Genomic DNA, 18,670 nt, shown 5'->3' with positions numbered 1-18,670 from the left:
ACTGTTGGTGTACCACATGAAAAAGGGTCGATATTCCCTTCTCTACACCAGCTGCAAAATGTGTTCCAACTGCAGTGGTATAAAGACTTTGTTGCTGGCCATCTGGCCGAAAGAAACACCTCCATGACGTCAGGGAGATCCCAATCCTTGTACCTCACCCTTTCAGAAGCCAAGCGTGAAGGTTGAGGTTTCTGATGTCTGGATGGAGAACCTGACCTCCCTTCTGCGAGAGAAGATTCTCTTTGAGCGGAAGACGGATTGGAGGGCAGATGGACATATCTAGACGGTCTGGGTACCACGTCCTCCTGGCCCAGTCTGGGGCAATTAGGATCATGGTTTTCCGGAATCTTCTCAACTTCCTGATCATTTGAGGAATAACAGGGACTGGTGGAAACGCGTAGAGGAGTGGAAACTCCCAGTCCACTACGAACGCGTCTCCTAGAGCTCCTCTCGGGGGAAATTCCCTTGAACAGAACAGATTGCACTTCTTGTTGGTGCTTGTGGCGAACAGATCCACCTGAGGGTTTCCCAAAGGGCGAAGATCTCTTGAAGGTCTTCCTGAGCTAGCTCCCACTCGTGGGTGTCTGCTCTGCCTGCTCAGAGCGTCCGCTGTCAAGTTCTTCTCTCCGGCTAGGTGGACAGCCGATAGAGAAATTCCTTCTCGAATTGCCCAAAACCAGAGCTGCATTGCCTCTCTGCACAGTGGCAGTGACCCTACGCCTCCTCTTTTGTTGAGGTAGTGCATGGCCACCGTGTTGTCCGTCATTATCAGGACATTTCTCCCCTGTACTGATGGCAGGAAAGCTTTCAGCGCTAGTCTGATCGCTCTCAGCTCCAATAGGTTGATGTGTAGTCTGGACTCTGATGGAGACCAACGACTGCTGATGGTCAAGTCGTTGGCATGCGCTCCCTACCCCGTGAGTGAGGCGTCTGTGACTACTGTTATCTCCGGCCATGGTTGCCAAAACAGTTCTCCGTTCAAGATGTTCTCTGGAGAGGCCGACCATAGAAGGTCGCGGGCTACTTTGTCCGGAATCCGGAGGAGATCTGTCATTCTCCCTGAGAATTGCGACCACTGAGTTCTCAGTGCCCACTGAAGAGATCTCATTCTCAGACAAGCCTCTGGCACAAGGAAGATGCAGGACGCCATGAGGCCTAGCAACCTCAAAAAGTCGAAGGCTGGGAGACGTTGGGAATTTTGAAACTTGTTGACCATCTGCAGAATATCTTGAGCCCTCACCTCTGGTGGCGAGGCTTTTCCCAGGGAAGTGTCCAGGACCACTCCAATGAACTGGAGTCTCTGTGATGGTATCATCTGTGACTTCTTTAAATTGAGGGAGAAGCCCAGTTTGTGAAGGAAGTGGCAGACATAATCTAGCTGGGTCTGAGCTTGTTCCGAAGATACAGCCCTGATCAGCCAATCATCTAGGTAGGGGTAGACGTGTATCCCTTCCCTCCTTAGACTCGCAGCCACTACCGACATTAGCTTGGTGAAGACCCTCGGGGCGGAGGTCAGCCCAAATGGCAGAACTCGAAATTGATAATGAGAGTCGCCAATTGCGAACCTCAGGTATTTCCTGTGTTTGGGATAGATTGGCACATGGAAATAAGCATCCTGAAGGTCCAGAGATACCAGCCAGTCCTGGAGTTGGAGGGCCTGAAGGATCTGAGAGAGAGTTACCATCTTGAACTTGTCCTTCCTGAGGAACTTGTTCAATTCTCCTAAGTCCAGGATGGGTCTCAGTCCTCCGTCCTTCTTTGGTATGAGAAAGTAGGGGGAGTGCCAGCCCTTGTTCCTGTCCGCTACAGGTACCGGTTCTATGGCACCTTTCTCTAGCAGGCCTATAATTTCCTGCAAGAGGAGCGGATCTGGAACTTTTAGAGAGCTGTTCCCCGGTGGATGACTCTGAAGAATGTGTAGAAAGGGTAGGCAGTAACCCTGGGCCCAATGCCCAAGCATCTGACGTTATAGCCTGCCATTCCGTCAGATGGTGAGTTAACCTGCCCACTACAGGTGTCTTGTGTGGAAAGACCTCAGAGTGGTTTGGGGGCGGCTGATGCAGATGCCGAGGGTAAAGAGGCACCTGCTGCTGCTGAGGCCTTCATACCTTTGACCCGTCCACCTCGGGTGGATCTTCTCTGGCCTCTTTGAGCCGGCTGATCTCTGCCTTTCCCGAATACGGAATAATAGCGAAAGGACTTTCCTCTCCCAGAGGTTCCTGAGGGGCGAAAAGGAGTTCGGCGGATAGCAGCTACTAAAGATTTTGCTGCTGCTTTAGATGTCTGCAACTTTTCCAGACTGTCATCAGCCTGTTTTCCGAATAATGAAGAGCCGTCAAAGGGCATATTCAAAAGTCTGGCCTGTACATCTGGAGCGAAGCCAGACTTTCGCAACCACGCATGCCTGCGGATTGTTGTACTTGCCGCCATGGCCCTGCTAATACTGTCAGCGGAATCAATGCCAGTTTGAAGTGACTCGCACATGGCATCCTTGCCATCTTTAATAATGTTGAGGAAGGCTTCCTTCTGCTCTCCTTCGGGTATGCAGTCAGCCGCTGATGAAGCACACTTCCACAGTGTGTGACTGAACCTGGCGAGCGTACAGGTGGCGTTGATGGACTTCAATGCCATACTACAAGCAGAGAAGACTTTCTTTGCCATAGAATCGTACCTCTTGTCATCTCTATCCTGTGGGACAGTAGGGTAAGCGGTCCTGCTGCTTGATGAAGTTGCCGCTTGGACCACCAGACTCTCTGGAGTCGGGTGTTTCGAAAAGTATTCAGGGTCAGCAGCAGCTACCCTATACTTGGCTGATAATCTTTTGTTGACAGCAGGGATAACTTCAGGAGTTTCCCAGTTAGATGCAATTTTTTCTTTGTAAGGCTATATGGAAGGGGACCACAGGATCCTCCTGTGGACCTTTGTCTGATATGTCTGTCAGGTCATCCTGTTGAAAAACAGGCAGAGGCGCAGACCAACCCATGAATTCAATAATTGTTGCCATCAGGGTTCTATAGGGTGTTTCGGCATGTTCCCCTGGGTCTGGCTTAACAAAATCCACTTCTGGGGAAGTGTCCAGCCCACTTGCCTCATGTAATGACTCCTGTAGGTCTTTCAACCTTCTTTCTTCAGAGGTGAAATCCTATGAAATAGCTAGTGTGGCCCTCTGCAACTCGAAGGTTTCCTGGTCAGAATCTTCCCCTTCTTCATAAATTGAAGATAATCCAGGGTACTCTGACCTTTGAAATGGTATAAAACCCATTTCTAAGGCAGAAGGAGCCAAATTCGTCATTATTGGGCGAGAAAACATCGATGTCGTCGATGCCGATGTGACAGGCTTCAAAGGCGCCGAAAACGGTGTCGAGAAAACCAGAAGAGGCCTCGAGGAACTCGAGAGGATCGGGATCCTTCTTGGGGACATTGACGACGGTCTCGGCGTCGTGCTGGAGGCTCTTGGAATCACCGTTAGCTGTGAAGTAGCCGTGGTCTTCTCTTTCATCTGCGTTGACGTCGACGATGGCGTCGAGTCGATCGACCGATGCGAAGAACCCTTCGACAACGGCGTTGATGGCGCCGACCCATGCGTTGAAGGAATCTTCGACGACGAAGACGGTGCCTTCTTACCCGATGGCCCGTGGCGCTCTCGGGTGGAATGTTTCGCCGGGTGCTGCGACTGATTTTTTGTGTTTTTCACCCGGGGTATCACCCTCAACTGTCTTCGAGGGGGATGGGCCGCTTTCTCAAAGACGCTTAACATTTTCTTCCTGAATTCCTCCCACTCAGCCTGAGAGCTGTGTTCTGTGGGGCAGGAGACCCTTTCTGGGGAAACAGAAGATGAGGAAGGGGATCTTCGACGTCTCTTCTTTGAGTGTCTTGATCTCGACGAATGGTGGGAGCTACTTCGAGATCTAGAAATGGAATGTTTTCGACGGCGAGGAGACAAATGCCTCGACTCGGCCGAAGAAACTTTCGAGGAGGTTTTGGTTTTTACTGACTTACCTCTCTCGAGCTTCCCCTTACGCTCCTTCAAGGCTTTCGCCGTCATGGACATGCAGTCCTCACACTCCGAACAATGTTGCTCGGATCCCAAGCACCACAAGCAGATCCTGTGTGGATCCGTTATCAACATTTTTTTTACCGCAGTCTCGACATTTTTTGAAGCCGGATCGCGGCATTGTCGTTCAGATGCCATTGAGAACGAGTTGATATATTTTGAGAAGATTAGATTATCTGACTGAACTGAGCAACGATGTTCCGAGGCGCGGAAAAACGGAACTGAGCAAACGACGCCGCGTGTGGCTATTTATGGGCATGGTGACGTCGGCGCCGATACGATGGCCATCGAGGGACATCGACTCGGTGGACGTCGACGCGCAGCGCCCTCTACAGAAAAAATATCCGAGGCCAGCAAGCTGGAAAAGTATTATCAAAGATAAGGAGTACATCGGAGGACACAATCCCTTTGAAGAGAAAGGTTGAACTGGGAAAGGTCTAGAATGGTGCGCAGCCCAGCCTGGTCGGGTTTTGGCACTGTAAACAGACGAAAGTAGAAGCCCTCCCCTCGTTCCACTAGGGGAGCGGGTTCTACAGCCCTGAGATCTAGAAGCTTCTGGACCTCGGCACTCAGGGAGGGTGTCCCCGACTGCTGAAAGGGAGGATTGAAGGGTGGGGAGTAGGGGCAAGCGGAAACCCGCCCGATCGACAAAACCCACCGGTCGTCGGTGATGATTTGCCATGCCTCCAAATGAGACGAGATTCGTCCTCCCACCGGAGTCTCGTACGAGCGCCAAAAAATATAATTTTGCAGACTTTTCGGTGTAGAGACTACCTGTCCCTGAAGAGGAGGCTGACGACCAAGAGAAAAACCGTCCACGTTGCTGCCTCTGGTGGGAGTTACCCGGCGGAGGATCAGTTCTGCGCGACCTGCAGTCTTGGAACCCTCTGAAGCCTGAAGAGGCTCGAGATAGGGACCGAGATCTCTGAGGTTTGACTGGGGCCTTCACGAGCAGCGACAGAGACTTGGCAGTTTGCATGATCGCCTTAGTCTTGGTGAGCTTGTCATCCGTTGAAGAATGAAAAAACTCTTTGCCATCAAAAGGCAGGTCCAGAACTTTATCTTGGACCTCCTTCGAAAACTTTGTTTCATGAAGCCAAGCCTGGCGAGAGGTGTCCACCCCCAGCATGAGGCCACAAGCCGAGGTGTCAACATGGTGCGCAGCAGCCTCCAGCATATCCTGCGCCAACACCCTGGCGTCTGACAAGCCGCCTTTAAATTCTTCTAACCTGTCAACAGGAATGAACTCCTGGAGGTCAGACAAATCTCTCCACAGTTTCATATTCGTCGCCGCCAGGATGAACTCTGCATTAGCCTGACGCAATTGCAGCACCGAATTGGCAAAAATCTTCTTGCCCAAGGAATTGAGCAATTTGTCCTCCTTGGACAGAACTTGAGCCACAGCTGCGGGAGTCACAGAGGCTGACTTGGCTTTCAGAGTGGCTGCCGCTACCACCGTCGAGGACGGAAGCGGGTATGACGCCAAGGCTACTTCCTCGGAGGTGTGAATCCTATAACGGGGGTCAATCCTTTTATTTACGTGCAGCCCGGTGTGGGGTTTATCCCAGACCTTGCAGGCCTCGGCCAAGACGTCCCTCTGAAGGAACAGGCCGGTGTGCTCCTGTGGAGACAAGGTTAGCGCCCCCGAAAGCACCCCTTCCTGCAGAGCGGGTGCCTCAGGCACCGGTATGTCAAGGAGTGACATATCCAGAACCCGGTCGTGAAATACTTGGACAAAGCGGGGCTGGTCCTCACTGTCCTGATCTGCCCGAAGGGTCGTCTAGAGCATCCGGATCCCCCGGCTGCGACGCGACCAGCGTCAGATTGACATCACGCTCTGCTGGTACCGGTGACAATGGAGGCAGGGGCGGAAGAGCCGGAGGAGGGCCGGGAGGTAGAGGAGGTGCGGGCGCCGTGACAGGACCTGTCGGGGCAGGCAATGGAGTCTGAGGGCAGATTTCCCTAAAGAGGCCCTTAAAGTACTCCCTCATGGGATCAGAGCTCATTAGACTACGACATCTCCCAAAAAAGGCAAAGGCATCCTCTGCCGAGACCTTAGGCGCTGGAGTGGCAGAGGCCTCTCATGAGGAGCATAACCCCACGAACGCAGTGAGGAGGGCTGCCAGGAGGGCTGCCAAGAGGGCCCGCCACCAACCGGGTCTACATAGAACAATGGGGCAGATGTAGGAGGAAGCGAGACTGAATGTGGTAGTGGCATCCGAGCACACCAGTCATAGGAAGGGCGGAACGGATTCACGCTGTCGCATGGAAAAGGTTGTCCACTGAAAAGAAGGTTCCCAGCACTCGCCGTCGATAGCGTGGGAGTGAGGGAAGAATCCAAAATGGCCACCGTAGACCACGCAGGAAGGCCCACCATTTTGTGAACATCTGAGGAGAATTGCATCACATGTGTAGATGAGGCAGTTGACTCCACAGATTTACCAGGTTACTCACCGTAGTGACCACCTTACTCCTAGTCCATAGTCCCCTTTACTCCATACTTGTCGGCCAACTCTCCGTCCTGTAGGACGGGACCGGAGCACTTTGTAAAAAGCATCCAATTTTTTTTCAAAAATGTGTCCCTCCTCTCTTTCCTGCGCAGGGCCTGGCTCGCAGCCGTAACCCTGCCCACCTTGGCTCTGCCGCGCATCGCCCATCAGTCCTTTTCTATCGCCGGGTCAAAGACCCATTAGTAATAACAGAGGAACCTTATTAGAGGAGACGGCGGGTGGGCATATGGAGGAAAGGGGACTATGGACTAGGAGTAAGGTGGTCACTACGGTGAGTAACCTGGTAATACTCCTACGTCCCGTCCCCTTTCCTCCATACGTGTGGGAGATTCCAAAGCACTCCTTACAGGAACTACGGGTGGATGGAAATACCCTTTACTGAAACAGGTTCTTCGGCACAGCCTGACCAAACTGAGCGTCAGCTCTAGAGCTCATGTTGAGACAGTAATGCTTACAGAAAGCAGATGGGGAGGCCCAAGTAGTTGCCCTAGCAATGAACTCCCAGGGAACATATTTCTGAAAAGCAACCGCGGCTGCCTTGCCCTGCACCAGGTGTGCATGGATACCTTTAGGAGGTTTCAGCCTTTGGACGGTGAAGGATTCCGTGATGCAGGCGGCATTCCACCTGGAAATAGTTGCCTTAGACGCCTGCTTGCCCTGAGGGTTACCAAAGGTCACAAAAAGTTGAGAAGAACTCCTAAACTCGGAAGTCCTGTCCAGGTAGAATTTAAGAGCTCTTCGGACATCAAGGCAGTGTAGAACTCTTTCAGCCTCTGAGGCAGGGTCCGTAAAAAAGACCGGAAGGGAGATCGACTGATTCAGATGAAATTCGGTCACTAACGTCGGTAGGAAAGCCGGGTTTGTCCGAAGGACTACCTTGTCCTTGTGAAAGACCAAGAAAGGATGCTCCACGGACAATGCCTGGAGCTCACTCACTCTCCTGGTTGACGTCATGGCGACCAGAAAGGACACTTTCCAAGACAAGTACTTGAGGTCTACCGTAGCCATTGGTTCAAAGGGTTTATGACACAGAGCAGTCAGGACTACATTTAGGTCCCATGGCGGGTGCGGATTACGAACCGGAGGGTAGAGGCATGTCAAGCCAGCAAAATGCTTTTTCACCACTGGGTTAGTTAGAGAATAAGAAAACAGGTCTGTAGAAAGGTAAGCGGAAACCGCTGAGAGATAAGTCCTGCATGACAGAACATGAACCCCTGACTCTGCTAGGGAGGACACGAAGGACAGCACCGTGTCAATCCTGGCCACCCTCGGATCCAGCTTCTTCTCCAAACACCAATGACAGAAGCTGAGCCATTTACTCCTGAATTGAGATCTGGTCGAGGGTTTCCTGGCTGCCTGGATAATGCGCATGTTATCCGCAGACAAACTCAGATGCTCTAAAGACTTGAACTCAGGCACCATGCCGCCAAGCTGAACGATTGTGGGGAGGGGTGCCCCATCTGTTGTTCCCCTTGGTGAAGAAGATCGGGAGTTACTGGCAACCTGATCGGCGGATACACCGACAGGTGTTGAAGTTCTGAGAACCAAAACCTGGCCGGCCACCACAGGGCTATCAGTAGAAGGGAACAGTTCACAGAGTTCAACTTCCAAATTGCACGGTGAACAAGAGGCAGAGGCAGGAAGGCGTGAGCTCTCATGTTGTGCCGTGGACCCTTGAGAGCATCCCCCAGAGAGGAGGCTCCCAGCCCCCCTCTGGAGGCATACTGACAAAGTTTCTTGTTCACCGCCGTGGGGAAGAGGTCCACCTCCAGTGTGCCCCAACGCGAGAAAATCCATGATAGGACCTCCGCCTTCAACTCCCACTCGTAGCTGACCACTGTCCGCCGGCTGAGGGCATCCGCTGTGACATTCAGCTGGCCCGGGATGTGCACTGCAAGCAGCCAGACACCATGAAGCACGGCCCACTCCCAAATCTGGATGACAGGTCCACGAGGGGGGGAGACTTCGTTCCCCCTTGCTCGTTTATGTAATACATTGATACCACATTGTCTGTTCTTATGCGGACCACCTTGTTGACAATGAGTGGTTTGAACGCCTTGAGCGCTAGGAAGATCGCCAGAAGCTCCAAATGATTTATGTGCAGGAGCTTGTCCTAAGGCGACCAGAGGTCCGAGACCTGAAGAAATCTAACGTTGCACCTCACCCGAGGAGGGAGGAGTTCGACACTGTGGGGACCGGGTCCTAAAACCCCACACCCCCAGACAGATTGCTGAGAGATGACCACCAATCCAGGTCCACTCTCATGGAATCCGGAATCATTATCCGCATGGAATCCGGATCCACTGCCTGACGCCATGAATTCCGAAAAGCCATCTGGGTCCGTCTCATTTTGAGACGAGCAAGAGGAAGAGTCAGTACACAAGAGGCCATGAGGCCCAGAAGCCTCTGGAACCACCAGGCCGACATGCTCTCCGACTGCGCAAACATCTGACACGTGGCCAACAGATCCGCCATTCTGTCCCCGGTCAGATACACTCTGCAGTCGTTCGTGTTCCAACGAAAACCCAGGAAGATCAGGTCCTGTGAGACCGTCATGGAGGATTTCCGCCAGTTCACCGACAGCCCAAGATGGAACAGGTGCTGAAGGAGAGACTGGAGGTTGCCCGCTGAAGCCAACGGAAAAGGGCTGCGTAAGAGCCAGTCGTCCAAATAAGGATACACATGGATACCCTGGAGACGAAGATAGGCCGCAATCACCGACATCTTCGTGAAGACACGCAGCGCCGAGCTGAGGCCAAAAGGAAGCACCCGAGACTGTAAGTGCTCCGCTCCCAAAGAGAAGTGAAGGTATCTCCTGTGTGGATTCCAAATCAGGATATGCATGTACGCATCCTGAAGATCCACAACGCTGAGCCAATTGGCCATCTGCAAAGAGGAGCGTATCTTGCTGGGCGTGATCATCTTGAATTTCTCTTGGGGTAGGAAAAGATTGAACTGGGAAAGGTCTAGGATGGTGCGCAGGCCAGCCTGGTTGGGTTTGGGCACCATAAACAGCCGGGAGTAGAAGCCCTCCGCTCGCTCCCCAAGGGAAACGGGTTCCACAGCTCTGAGGTCCAGAAGTTTCTGAACCTCGGCCTTGAGGGAGAGTGAGCCCGACAGCTGAAAAGGAGGGTTGAGGGGTGGTCTAGGGGGTAAAGTTAAGCGGAAGCCCGCTCGAGCGACTGACAAGACCCATCTGTCTTCTGGGAAGGTCTGCCACGCCTCCAAATGAGACACAATACGTCCTCCCACCAGGGTCTCGTGCGAGCGCGGAAAACCCTCATTTGGCAGGCTTATCGGTGGCAGTGCCACCTGAACCTGATGAGGAGGCTGAGGAGCGGGAGAAAAAACGCATACGCTGTTGTCTACGGCGGTTATTCCCCGCAGGAGTATCCACTCTGCGAGATTTGCAGTCGAGGAAGCCCCTAAAACCAGAGGAAGGTCGACTTTGCGACAACGGTCTCTGGGATTTGAAAGGAGCTTTAACCAGAACAGACAATGATTTAGCCGTCTGAGTGCTATCCTTGGTTTTGGTGAGCTCTACATCAGTAGAAGAATGAAAAAGCTCCTTACCAACAAATGGAAGGTCCAACACCTTGTCTTGCACTTCCTTAGAAAATTTAGTGGAATGCAGCCACGCCTGCCGTGAGATATCAACCCCAAGCATCAGGCCCTGAGCCGAGGTGTCTATGTGATGAGCCGCAGCCTCCAGGAGATCCTGGACCAAGACCCTGGCATCGGAAAGGCCTCCTTTGAAGTCTTCCAACTTCTCGACCGGGATGTGCTCCTCAAACTCCGACAGACCTTTCCACATCCGCATGTTAGCTCCCGCCAATATCAATTCGGCGTTGGCCTGCCTGAGCTGCAAGGCCGAGTTGGTGAAGATTTTCCTCCCGAGGGAGTCGAGGAGCTTGTCCTCCTTTCCCAGAACCTGAGTAGCCATCATGGAAGAGGATGCTGCAGGCCTGGACTGCAAAGTGGGCGCAGCCACCACTGTGGAGGAGGGAGGCGGACAAGACGACAGGGCCAGCTCTTCCGAAGAATACAGCCTGTACCTCCCGTCAATCTTTTTATTAACAAAAAGTCCCGAGTGTGGCTTTTCCCAGACTCTTTTGACCTCGGCCAGAATGTCCTTCTGCAGGAACAGGCCGGTACGCTCCAAGGGAGACAGACTTAACGCCCCAGAAAGCATGCCTTCCTGCGGAGCGGGTGCCTCGGGCACCGGAACATCTAAGAAACTCATCATGTCCAGAATCCGGTGATGAAAGGCTCTGATAGAGCGGGGAAGGTCCTCGTTGTCCTGATCGCATTGAGGGTCATCTGACAGGTCAGGATCCTGCTGAGCCGTGTCAGGCACTGCCTTGTCCAATGGGGACAATGGAGGCAAAGGTGGAAGAGCGGGGGGGGGGGGGGGGCACCACGCGCAAGGGAGGCACCGGCGGAACCACCGGGGAAACGGGTGGAGCCGGAGACGCCGGTGGACATATCTCCTTGAAAAGCCCTTTGAAATATTCCCTCATGGGGTCGGTGCGCATAAACGCTTGAAATTTACCGAAAAAGGCATCCTCAGGAGATTGTTTCGGGACCTGAGGAGGCCTCTCATGAGGTGGAAAAATCCAGGGACGTAACGGGGAAGGGTGCCACACCGGCCCCTCCACCGACAAATCCACATAAATCAAAGGAGCCTCGCCCGCGGGCAACAAAACATTGTGCGGAAGAGGCATCCAGGCATTCCAATCATAAACCGGCCGGTAAGGATGCGCACAAGGGACCTTAGGTTCACCCAAAAGAACGAGCCCTACACCAGAAGCCGATGGCGTAGTTGTAGTGGTAGCACCTAAAATGGCCACTGTGGTCGTGGCGGGAACAGGTGCCATTTTGTCCTCATCTGAGGGGAACTGCGGCACGTGAGGAAGTGAGGCAGGGGTACCCGTCGATGGATCAGCGGTCTTAATCTTAGCCTTAACTTAAGGAACCTCGGCCGAGCCGGTACTATGAGGCCTGGAATGTTTTTGTGACATACCAACTGAGCCTTCGAAGGAAGGACCTCGGCACTGCCGGTAAAAGAAGAACTTCGCTTCTTTGCCCCCTCAACAGATCTGGTGTCACCACAAGAGCGGGAACGGTGCGCTTTCACCGACAAAGCCTTGTCTGGCCTGTCAGAACTGTTGGTAGCTTTAGCCTCTGTACGAGGGAGCTCGGACCCAGGCCCGGTAACAGCCTTTTCTGCGCGGGCCTCGAACATCCGTTCGGTAACTGCAAGCCCAGCCAAGGCCTCAGGCGCACCCTGGTTTTGTTTTTGAGGGAAGCCGACAGAGGCGCCTCAGAGCGAACTCCGGTACCCCACGACTCAGTAGAACTGGGTCTACAAACAGCACCCAAAAGAGGGGTCTCGGAGCGTACTCTGGTGTTCACAGGCCCCTTACGGAGACCCTCGGAGAAAACTCTGGTAAAATTATTAGGCCCAACGGGCACCTCAGGGCGAACCCTGATAACAGAGCGATCAACACCCCTCCCGGACCGAGAGGAACCCGGGAAGGTATCCCCCGGCCGGGGTGCTCTGAAAAGTAAAGAATTTACTGGGCGTTTTTCCTTCTCGTCGATTAACGCCTGAAAATGCGAAGGAGGAGTTCGTCGGAACACCTCCTCCCACCGCTCCAACCGACGTTGAAGTGCCCGGACCGAAAGGGAGTCACAGTAAAAACAGGAGTCCCAACGGTGTTCCGGACCCAAACACTCTAAACAAAGAGGATGGGGATCCGCCCTCGCGAAGCGACGGTGACACGATGAACAATCTGGAAAGCCTAATTTGAAAGACATAAATAGACAAGTAAACGAACGCTAGCGAGAGCCAGAGAGGAAAAAAGGGAAGAAAATCTTCCGAGGATGCAAGTGCGTCCGGCCCCGATCAAGCGGAGAAAAGGACTGGTGGGCGATGCGCGGGGCAGAGCCAAGGTGGACGGGGTTATGGCCGCGTGCCGGGCCCCACGCAGGAAAGAGAGGAGGGACACATTTTTTAAAATAATTTGGATGCTTTTTACAAAGTGCTCCGGTCCCGTCCCACAGGACGGAGAGATGTCTCACAAGTATGGAGGAAAGGGGACGGGACGTAGGAGTATGGTTAGGGGACTTGACAGAAATTTTAGCCTTGACACAAGGATCCTCGGCAGAGCCGGTACTATAGGGCCTTGGATGTTTACTGGAGATCCTGTGCATTGAATTAGCGTCCAAAGGAGGAACCTCGGCGATGCCTATAACAGAGGAGTTACGGTCGACAACCTCTCCCTGTGCCCCCTCAACAGAACCGGTGACTCCGTGAGCGCAGGAAAGTCGAGGAATCCACCTCACAGACAAGACCTTAACAGGCCTCTCAGTTCAGTTGGTATACACCTTAGCCCCGTAAAGAGGAACCTCGGAACAGAGTCCGGTCTTAATAGCTCCCCCGAGAGGGGCCTTGCACCATGGTTCGGTACAGAAAGCCTCAACAGAGGCCTCAGGGAGCACCCAGGTGTCTGTTTGGGAAGCTCCTGACAAGGAGACCTCAGAGCGAACTCTGGTAGCCAACGCCTCAGCACGACTATGCTGGCTATTACCACCTGATCAGTGAACCTCAGATCATGATCCGGTATAGGCAGGCCGCTCGTGGAAACGTTCGGAGAAAATCCTGGTACGCCTATTAGGCCTGCGAGGCACCTCAGGGCGAACCCTGGTAGCAGAGCTTTTGAAGCCCCTTCCGGACCTGTAGGACCCCGGGAAGGATTCCCCCAGCCGGGGTGCCCTGAAAAGTAAGGAACTTACCGGGCGTCTCTTCTTTCCGTCGATGAAGTTTTGGAAATGCGATGCAGGGAGTCGCAGAAGAAACACGAGTCCCCAACGGTGATCCGGTCCCAGACACTCCAAGCAGAGAGAATGGGGATCCGCCCTGGCGAAGCGATTCTCGCAAGAGGAACCAGTGGCAAATCCCAGACTATCCGGCATAGACGGAGGACTACACGACTGCAGAACCGGAGCAGGAGAGAATGACAACGGTAAGAAAAAAGGTCTTCCCAGTGATGCTAGTGTGTCCAGCCCCGACCGCACAGAGAAAAGGACTGAAGGGCAATGCGCAGGGCAGAACTAAGGAGGGCAGGGTTACGGCTGCATGCGGTACCCCGCGTAAAGAGAGATGAAGGACACATTTTCAATTTGATGCTTTTTTACGAAAAGTGCTCTGGTCCTGTCCCACAGGACGGAATGTCCCAAAAGTATGGTGGAAAAGGGACAGGACGTAGCAGTATGAGGGGCTTTCTTAAAATAAACTTTTCAGCACTGTAAGGAATGTGATTTTCAGCAAATACGGTTGTATTTTCCCTACTGGCAGATTTATGGCACTCCATATAAGGTGACCATTAATGGCCTGCATTCTATGCATACTAATACTTTTCTCGAAGAAGTTTAAACTGAACATTATTCTCTATGCAAACTGTTCCAGTGTGCGTTTCTTGGTTACTCATTTCGCTCTGCACCATCTCATGAAGCCTATGGGACTTCAACAGCTAATGATGTACCATCTATGTGTAGTTAGTCCATTACAATGTATACAAACTTGCATTTTTTCTAGTAGCGCACAAAAAGATTAAATCAACATGCTCACAAAGGCAGATAACTCTTTATAGTAATTAGTTTAAAATACAGTAGTCATGAACAGCAAAAATGCCTTACCTTTGCCCGATAAGATGTTTTCCATCCACAGATTGATCTAATTCACCATTGCCAGCGTGATAAAATGAAAAGTGCCCATGCCTTTTCAATGCCACAAACTCTGTTTCGTCTTCATTTTGAGTACCTTCTTCAGTATGAATAACCTTAAAGCAAAATGTTATACAATTTTACAAACACAACAAAGTGTTGTTTATGAAACCAGAATCAATGAAATCATAGGCTTTTAAAATGGCTCATTTGCACTATATAGGAGAACTGCTCACACCATGTTACTTTGTCATTGAAATCTTCAGTTTGGCAGAACTAAGACGTGTTGAAATTATTTTTCTTGAGCGCAATTGACTGCAACTAAACGGCCCTCAAATTAACTTGGTTGGTATAGTTAATGTTATTGTGCACTTTGTGCAGAATTAACAAAAAACAGAGGACAACTGATACACAGCCACTATGCTTAACTGCTAGTGCCTTTCACAAAAGGTGCTAGTAACTAGAGGAGCACTTGGCATGAACGGAGAAAAACAGGTTCTATAGAGGAAAGGGGACTATGGACTGGGAGTACAGTAGTCAATATGGTAAGGAACAAGTTACTTACCTGTAACTGTTGTTCTCCAGCATGGGTCTGGCATGGATTCACATGCTCATGAATATTCCCTGTCAGGCCGGGAATCCTCGGTATAGAAAACAATCAGTATCAGTTTCGTTTCTGATCTGTCTTTCTTAGTCGTAATCAATCACTGGTCTCTGGGTCATACTGCCCACAGCCAATGACTGCCCTCTCCCTAAGCCCCGCCTCTGGCAGCCATCCTCAGATTTGGTAGCACGTAAAGTGGCAGTATGACCAAGTGAAGAGCCGCAGAGGGGTAGGCGGGAGGGTTCGCATGTGAATCCATGCCAGACCCATGCTGGAGAACAACAGTTACAGGTAAGTAACTTGTTCCTTCTCCAGCATGGGGTCTGGCATGGATTCACATGCTCATGAAAATAAGAATACATAGCAGTACACACATGCACAACCACGGGAGGTGGCAAGGCTCAACATTAAGCATTACATAAACTCAACATTAAGCATCTCTTACCTCCTCACCAGGCTCACTTCAAGCGAACAGGTTGCGCAGCACTGCCTGGCCGACCCTGGACTCCTCCCTGGAGTCCCGATCGATGCAGTAGAATCTTGTGAAGGTGTGTGTCGACCTCCACGTCGCAGCCCTGCAGATGTCCAGCAGGGGCACACCAGACAGGAACGCCGTGGGAGCAGCGATCGCTCTGGTCGAATGGGCTCTCGGACGGCCGGGCAGCGGTCGGTTTGCCAACCAGTGACAGTGCATGATGCAGCCGGAGAACCATCTGGAATTGGAAGTCTTCGAGAGAGCCTTCCCTTGATACACAGACCCAAAGTTCACAAACAGCTGTGATGTCTTCCGAAAACTCTTTGTGCGGAACTTCAGCGCTCTAGCTACATCCAGCGAGTGCAGAGTCCTTTCAGCCGGCGACGAAGGAGACGGGAAGAAAACTGGCAACACCAAGGGTTCGTTGATGTGGAAGTCCCACGGCACCTTGGGCATGAAAGAGGGGTGCGTCCTCAGCACCACCCTCGTGTCGTAAAACGTCAAGTATGGCGGCTTGCAAGATAGGGCCTGGATCTCTCCCACTCGTCGCGAGGAGGTGATGGCCATGAGAAACGCTGTCTTCCACGACAAACTTCAACGCTGCCGAATGCATAGGCTCAAATGGGGCCCCCATGAGCCTGGTCAGCACCACGTTGAACTCCCACGCCGGGGCAGGGGCCTTCACCGGCGGGAATGATCTGAACAATCCTTTCATAAATTCCTTCACCAGTCGATGAGACCACAAAGACGCCCGTCTCGTAGTTCTGGTGTATCGTGAGATGGCGGCCAGATGCATGTTGATGGAAGAGTGAGCTAGTCCAGCCTTGGCCAATGACAGTAGGTATGGCAATACTTGAGGGGCCGTAATCCTCAGAGGGTTAATCTTCTGTGCACGGCACCAGACAGAGAACCTCTTCCATTTATGTCCGTAGCACTTGAGAGTTGAGGACGCCCTGGCCTTTGCAAGAACCTCTGTGCAGTCGGCCGGTATGTCATACCCTCCAAACTCTAGTGCTGCAGGAGCCACGCCTGCAAGTTCAGCGACTTCGGGTTGTGGTGAAGAATGGCGCCTCCTTCTCTGGAGAGAAGATCTTCGTCCGTCGGCAGCTTGACTGGTGTGGACGTTGACAAGTCCAGAAGGTCCGGGAACCAGATCTGTCTCGGCCACGCCGGTGCGACGAGGATCATCCTGCACCGGGACCCCTTGAGCTGGTTCATGAGCCGGAGCAGCAACGGCAGCAGAGGGAACGCATAAAGAAATAGGCCGTCCCAGGGGAACGAGAAAGCATCACCCATGCTCCTCGGCTGGGGGAACCTGCTGGCGAACCTCCGGCACTTGGAATTCGTCGCTGTCGTGAAGAGATCGATTTGGGGTTCGCCCCATCGTCAGAAGAGTTGATCCACTTGATCCTGGTGTAGTTCCCACTTGTGGCACGAGCGCAGCTCTCTGCTGAGTGAGTCGGCGATCGTGTTTTTTATTCCTGCCAGATGAAAAGGCACCAGAAACATCCCTTGGGCGATGGCCCAATGCCACAGATCCTGGGCTTCCTTGGATAGGGCAGGGGATCTGGTTCCACCCTGCTTCCGGATGTAGAACAATGTGGTGGTGTTGTCGGTGAAGATCCTCACCACCTTGCCTTTGAGGGACGGAAGAAAAGACCCGAGGGCCCAGAACACTGCGCAGAGCTCCAAGATGTTGATGTGGAGTGACTTCTCCTCCGGGAGCCAAAGGCCTCTCGCGTGAAGATCTCCGGAGTGCGCTCCCCAACCTTCCAGGGAGGCATCCGTCGCCACCGTCACCTGGTGAGCTGGGGTCTGAAAGTCCGTGCCCGCCGACAGATGAGAGCGGGTACCCCACCACCGGATCGCCTGACGGAATGTCTCGTTGAGAGGGATCCTGTCTTCAAAGCTGCCCATCGACTGGACCCAGCGGGCGTCAAGTCCAGACAAGGCCCGGGAACCAGATCTGTCTCGGCCACGCCGGTGCGACGAGGATCATCCTGCACCGGGACCTCTTGAGCTGGTTGATGAGCCGGAGCAGCAACGGCAGCGGAGGGAACGCATAAAGAAATAGGCCGTCCCAGGGGAACGAGAAAGCATCGCCCATGCTCCTCAGCTGGGGGAACCTGCTGGCGAACCTCCGGCACTTGGAATTCGTCGCCGTCGCGAAGAGATCGATTTGGGGTTCGCCCCATCGTCGGAAGAGTCGATCCACTTGATCCTGGTGTAGTTTCCACTTGTGGCACGAGCGCAGCTCTCTGCTGAGTGAGTCGGCGATCGTTTTTATTCCTGCCAGATGAAAAGGCACCAGAAACATCCCTTGGGCGACGGCCCAATGCCACAGATCCTGGGCTTCCTTGGATAGGGCAGGGGATCTGGTTCCGCCCTGCTTCTGGATGTAGAACATCGTGGTGGTGTTGTCGGTGAAGATCCTCACCACCTTGCCCTTGAGAGACGGAAGACAAGACCCGAGGGCCCAGAACACTGCGCGGAGCTCCAAGATGTTGATGTGCAGTGACTTCTCCTCCGGGAGCCAAAGGCCTCTCGCGTGAAGACCTCCGGAGTGCGCTCCCCAACCTTCCAGGGAGGCATCCGTCGTCACCGTCACCTGGTGAGCTGGGGTCTGAAAGTCTGTGCCCGCCGACAGATGAGAGCGGGTACCCCACCACCAGATCGCCTGACGGAACGTCTCGTTGAGAGGGATCCTGTCCTCAAAGCTGCCCGTCGACTGGACCCAGCGGGCGTCGAGGAACTCTTGTTAGGGGCGCATCCGAATCCTGCAAAGGCGCACCAGATAAATGCAGGAGGACATCATCCCTAGGAGGGACTTGATAGATCTTACCCTGGCCATGTCCGTGGCCAGCAGACGCTGCACCTTGCCCAGAATGGTCCTGGTCCTTTCCCCCGACGGCGAGGCCAGCTGCGCCACTGTGTTGAGCTTGGCTCCCAGAAACAGGGCGACTTGCGACGGAACCAGGTGAGATTCTGGAAAGTTGATGGAGAATCCGAGGTCCGTGAGCAGCTGGACGGTCTTCGCAGTGTACTCCACGGCGAGCTCCCTTGTCCTTGCACGGATGAGCCAGTCGTCCAGGTCGGGGTAGATGTGGATCCCCTGTAGGCGCAGCCGCGCCGCCACCGGTGCGAGGCACTTGGTGAACACCCTGGGTGCCGACTTCAATCCGAACGGGAGGGCCTTGAACTAGTAGTGCCGCCCTTGGACCACGTACCTGAGGAACTTTCAGTGTCTTTTTAGAATGGGGATGTGGAAGTACGCATCCTCTAAGTCCAACAACGCCAGG

At 53.2% G+C, this 18,670-nt stretch overlaps 1 protein-coding gene across 3 annotated transcripts in view; it reads right to left on the bottom strand.

Moving 5' to 3' along the window:
- ZC3H6 (zinc finger CCCH-type containing 6) overlaps positions 1-18,670 on the bottom strand; it is a 1,150,225-nt gene that overhangs the window by 318,756 nt on the left and 812,799 nt on the right. For all 3 annotated transcript variants that reach the window (XM_069607788.1, XM_069607786.1, XM_069607787.1), the window contains one exon: positions 14,266-14,408. In XM_069607788.1, coding sequence (XP_069463889.1) covers positions 14,266-14,408 — 143 coding nt within the window. The remainder of the gene's footprint in view (positions 1-14,265; positions 14,409-18,670) is intronic.

The sequence above is a fragment of the Ambystoma mexicanum genome, chromosome 4q, assembly GCF_040938575.1.
Source record: "Ambystoma mexicanum isolate Mex_15411 chromosome 4q, UKY_AmexF1_1, whole genome shotgun sequence".
Taxonomy (NCBI): domain Eukaryota; kingdom Metazoa; phylum Chordata; class Amphibia; order Caudata; family Ambystomatidae; genus Ambystoma; species Ambystoma mexicanum.
Note: the sequence above shows the minus strand (reverse complement) of the source record. Positions and strands in the feature narration are given on the sequence as shown.